At 37.5% G+C, this 5,000-nt stretch overlaps 1 protein-coding gene across 7 annotated transcripts in view; it reads right to left on the bottom strand.

Moving 5' to 3' along the window:
• Positions 1-5,000, bottom strand: part of LOC125041769 (protein tramtrack, beta isoform-like) — a 51,460-nt gene that overhangs the window by 21,075 nt on the left and 25,385 nt on the right. The window contains exon 6 of one of the 7 annotated variants that reach the window (XM_047637036.1): positions 984-2,030. The exons of 3 other annotated variants lie outside the window; for them this stretch is intronic. In XM_047637036.1, coding sequence (XP_047492992.1) covers positions 1,704-2,030 — 327 coding nt within the window. In that variant the 3' untranslated portion in view covers positions 984-1,703. 3 more of the 7 variants (XM_047637042.1, XM_047637037.1, XM_047637041.1) reach the window with 3 other exon arrangements.

Genomic DNA, 5,000 nt, shown 5'->3' with positions numbered 1-5,000 from the left:
AAATCAAATGATGCAAAAAAAAATCTAATATTAGAAATACCTGATTGCTGTAATGGTTAATGGTTAATGGTTAAAAGCAAAATAAATGTGCTAGACATCTAAGGTCATGTAGCACTATAGTAAATGGTAGTGAAGGGTGGTTGAGTTAGTGATCAGTTATCCAAGTTGGGCAAAGGAATTGACGAGTAAATGGGTTAAGGTTGGGTAAGGTAATGTATAGGGGTTAGATCAAGTGAAGGATGTATATGCATTTGAGGAATGAAAACAGGTTGTCAAAGCAGAAAGTGTGGGAAGTTGTGGGAGGGATCACGAAAATCGGTCCCATTTGGCTGGGCTAAATAGATTATTTAAGAATTTTGTAGAGATGGGGGTAGTAGAAGGACGGGGGCATGTGGAAGAGGGAGTAGTGTTGAGGGAGGTAGTGTTATGGGGAGGTGGACAATAAGGTTGTAAGGTAGTAATAAGAGAGGATGGGGTAGTTGATGAAGAAGGTTGTGGGGGTATAGTTGTTGAAGTTGAGCATGTTGGGAGTAGAAATGTCTCCTGGGGTGTTGATTAGGGTGGATACTGTACTAGTCGGCAATGAGGAGGGGGTATTAGTTGTAGTGTTCAGAGCCGCGGTCAAAGGAGAGCCTGGGGTCAGGGAATCGGGCGAGTTTGAATTGGTGGAGCTATTTGATGAAGAGGCAATTGCCTCTAATAATGGTATGGTTAATGGTTAATGGTTAATGGTTATTCATTGTTGGCCATGATAAGCCTGGAGTATGTTGGGGAGAGAAATGGTCCACCCCTCAGGGTTGCTTGAGGGGTAAGGGCTAGACAACTAAAGCAGGATAATACCGTGCCCATGGCTCACTCAGGCCGTTCAGGACTGGCACAAAGTCAGCCTTTCATCCTTTCAGCACGGCTCTCACACCTTAGGAAGTGGATAATAGAAGGAATTGGTGAAGGGACAGAAACGAAAAAGTTGGAGGGGAATAAAAAGACCATGCAAAATTTGTTGAGTCAAGGGCTGAGTCCCAAGGTTGGGGAGTTCCCCAGCATTGGGTCCCAGCCTCCGCCTCCTAAGCCCCCCCACGACAACAACGGGCAAGGGATTGGGGGGGGGCCTGATTGCTGTAGAATTCTTCACTCTTATTTATTATATTTGGGAGTAATATATAATATAATGAGAATAACTAAACTTTATCAAACCAATCTTTTTATTCTTTTTAACTGAAAAAATTGTATATGCTAAGCAATGATTATATTTTATTATATATCCTTTTGTTAACAAATATTATAGGAGGTTTACAATGAATTTACATTCTATTAGACAGATATTAGAGAAAATATCCTACAATTAGGTTATACATTTCTTAGAGGTTTTTTTTTGAGTACTAGATGTTTGTCAAAGAATATATGTTACTTTATTAACTCAAAATGGCCATATCACTGAGTAAATTCTTTATGATAATCGAACAATTATCTATATTTAATACAGAGGATTGAAAACATTATGATTAGATAATAAAAACACATTCTCATTCCTTTGAACTTAAAGGAAAAACATGAAAATATCTGAATATTTTTAACTTCAGAATGTGGACAGAATAAACTGTTTCATCATCATCTCTTCATATTTGCATTTTCAAGTGCCTGCTGCAGGTCAAAGCAAGTGCTACTGTTTCTCCTTAAAGTGGTCCCTGAGGTGTGCTTTCAACTTAAATATGATGATGCCTGTGGGCCCTGAGGTGTGCTTTCAACTTAAGTTTGTTGCCTGTCTTGAATGAGCACAAAAAGCAATTATGACGCTTCTCCTTCGCATGGATCCACATGTGTTTCTTCAGATCATACTTCCGGGTTGAGCGGTAGGGGCAAACAGGGCAAGCAAAAGGTTTCTCTCCCAAGTCTGCCTGGATGTGCGTCCTCAAGAGGGAGGGGCTCGGGAAACTGTCGGGACCGCTAAGGCACCTATAGCTCTGGCCCGGGGAGGATGAGGAAGACTTGGCTCCCACTCTCGCTTCATTTATGACACTCGCTGACATCACCTGCCGGGGATTTGATTCTTCAGTCAAATGAAAACAGGGTAAAAAGTTTTTGATCAAATGATTTAGACTATTAAATCAAATGATAAAAGTACTCAATTAATATTAATGATGTAAGTACTCAGATGTATGGTAAAAGTACCAGTTCTTTTCCATATTAGTTTATCATGCTGACTTCACACTCTTGCACAGATCATATAATCAACAACTATTTTCTTTCACAAATTGGTTCATATGGTATCCCTGTGCAAATTAACTCTTGTTCTTGTTCCAATACTATACAGTCAAATTATTATTTGACTTCCTTTTTTGCATTGTTTACAAATAGGTATGTATGAGTTAACATCCAAATAAATTTTCCTTGCACCCTATTTTCTTATGAAAACATTCAGGATAATCATGATGTCCAAAAATAAAACAACTTTCAAAGCTTTTAAACTATGGTCAATTCTTATGATAATTCTTTCATGAATGCACCCATTCCTCATCTGCTTTTTAAAATTTAGTAGTTATATAACTCTGTGAGTGAGCCATTCATTTTGCTAGAAATAGGTAACGGTTTATAATTTTGGGATGATTAAAAAAAAATCACTGACACAGATTTAATAGTCAAGGAATACTATTACAGTCTGCTAATAAATTCTCTAGTTACTTTACCGTGAGATTTAATATCAAAACATACAATCTTAAAGATCCTATATATAATATATACATTTTTCTTATGTACTTCATGACTTATATATAATACTTTCCTCCCTTTTAACAAAATCAAATGACGCAAAAAAATCAAATGTTAGAAATACCTGATTGCTGATCACTCTTATTTATTATATTTGGGAGTAATACATAACATAATGAGAATAATTAAACTTTATCAAACCAATCTTTTTATTCTTTTTAACTGAAAAAATAGTATATGCTAAGCAATTACATTTTTTAAAATATATATCATTTTTGTTAGCAAATATTATAGGAGGTATACAAAGCATTTAAATTCTAATAGACAGATATCAGAGCATATATCCTACAATTAGGTTATAAATTTCTTAGAGGTATTTTACATATTTTATGTGACAAGTGACAATGTACAACTGATGTTTTTTTTTGAGTACTAGATATTTGTCAAAGAATATCTGTTACTTAGTTAACTCAAAATGGCCATATCATTGAGTAAATTCTTTATGATAATCAAACAATTATCTATAATTAATACCCAGAATTGAAAACATGATAAGATAATAAAGACACATTCTCATTCCTTTGAACTTAAAAGGAAAACATGAAAATATCTGATTATTTTCAATTTCAGAATGTGGACAGAATAAACTGTTTCATCATCATCTCTTCACATTTGTGTTTTCAAGTGCCTGCAGCAGGTCAATGCAGGTGCTACTGTTTCTCACTAGAATGGTCCCTGAGGTGTACTTTCAACTTCTGTTTGTTGGCTGTCTTGAATGAGCACAAAGAGCAATTATAAGTCTTCTCCTTGGTATGGATCCACATGTGGGTCTTCAGATCGTACTTCCGGGCCGAGCGGTAGGAGCAAACAGAGCAAGAAAAGGGTTTCTCTCCCGTATGTGTCCGGATGTGCGTCCTCAAGAGGGAGGGGCTCGGGAAACTGTAGGGACAGCTAAGGCACCTATAGCTCTTGCCCGGGGAGGATGAGGAAGACTTGGCTCCCACTCTCGCTTCATTTTTGACACTCGCTGACTTCACCTGCCGGGGATTCGACTCTTCAGTCAATTGAGAAAAGGGTAAAGATTTCTTGATCAAATGATAGAGCTGCTTAGTCAAATGATTAAGATTTATTCAATCAAATGAAAAAAAGTACTCAATCAAAATTAATGATGTAAGTACTCAGACATACGGTAAAAGAACCATTTCCTTTCCATATTAGTTTATCACGCTGACTTCACATTCTTACACAATTCACATAAGAATATAATTTTGAAACCAATCTCAAACATATACATGCAAGCAACAGCTCAATTTGCAATACTTTCCAATTTGCTTTTGAGTATCATTACCTATTCCATGATTTTGTAAAATACTAAGATATAACAATGCTCTGAAGATGGTATCCACGAGGATTTTAATTTCTATAAACCTAGTTTGTGCATTGTGCATTTTTCTACCAATGATTTCTCTTTTATCCATGTTATATAATGGCATTATGGATATCTCAAGACAAAAGTAAGGTATTCAAAATATCCTTGAAAACAAAAATAATAAAAAGAAAGAGAAACAAGGAAACATACAGAAATTATATGATACATGTCAAGAAATAAAACAGAGAGAGAGAGAGAGAGAGAGAGAGAGAGAGAGAGAGAGAGAGAGAGAGAGAGAGAGAGAGAGAGAGAGAGAGAGAGAGAGAGAGAGAGAGAGAGAGAGAGAGCGAGAGAGAGAATGAGAGCGAGAGAGAGAATGAGAGCGAGAGAGAGAATGAGAGCGAGAGAGAGAATGAGAGCGAGAGAGAGAATGAGAGCGAGAGAGAGAATGAGAGAGAAGGAGAGAGAAGGAGAGAGAAGGAGAGAGAAGGAGAGAGAAGGAGAGAGAAGGAGAGAGAAGGAGAGAGAAGGAGAGAGAAGGAGAGAGAAAGAGAGAGAGAAAGAGAAAGACAGAAAGAAAGAGAGAGAAAGAGAAAGAGAGAAAGAGAGAAAGAAAGAGAGAGAAAGAGAGAGAAAGAGAGAGAAAGAGAGAGAGAAGAGAGAGAGAGAGAGAGAGAGAGAGAGAGAGAGAGAGAGAGAGAGAGAGAGAGAGAGAGAGAGAGAGAGAGAGAGAGACACACACACACACACTCACACTCACACTCACACTCACACTCACACTCACACTCACACTCACACTCACACTCACACTCACACTCACACTCACACTCACACTCACACTCACACTCACACACACACTCACACTCACACTCACACTCACACTCACACTCACACACACACACACACACACACACACACACACACA

This window comes from Penaeus chinensis, chromosome 31 (genome assembly GCF_019202785.1).
Source record: "Penaeus chinensis breed Huanghai No. 1 chromosome 31, ASM1920278v2, whole genome shotgun sequence".
Classification (NCBI taxonomy): Eukaryota; Metazoa; Arthropoda; class Malacostraca; order Decapoda; family Penaeidae; genus Penaeus; species Penaeus chinensis.
The sequence above is the reverse complement of the archived record's forward strand: the minus strand, read 5'-3'. Positions and strand labels throughout refer to the sequence as shown.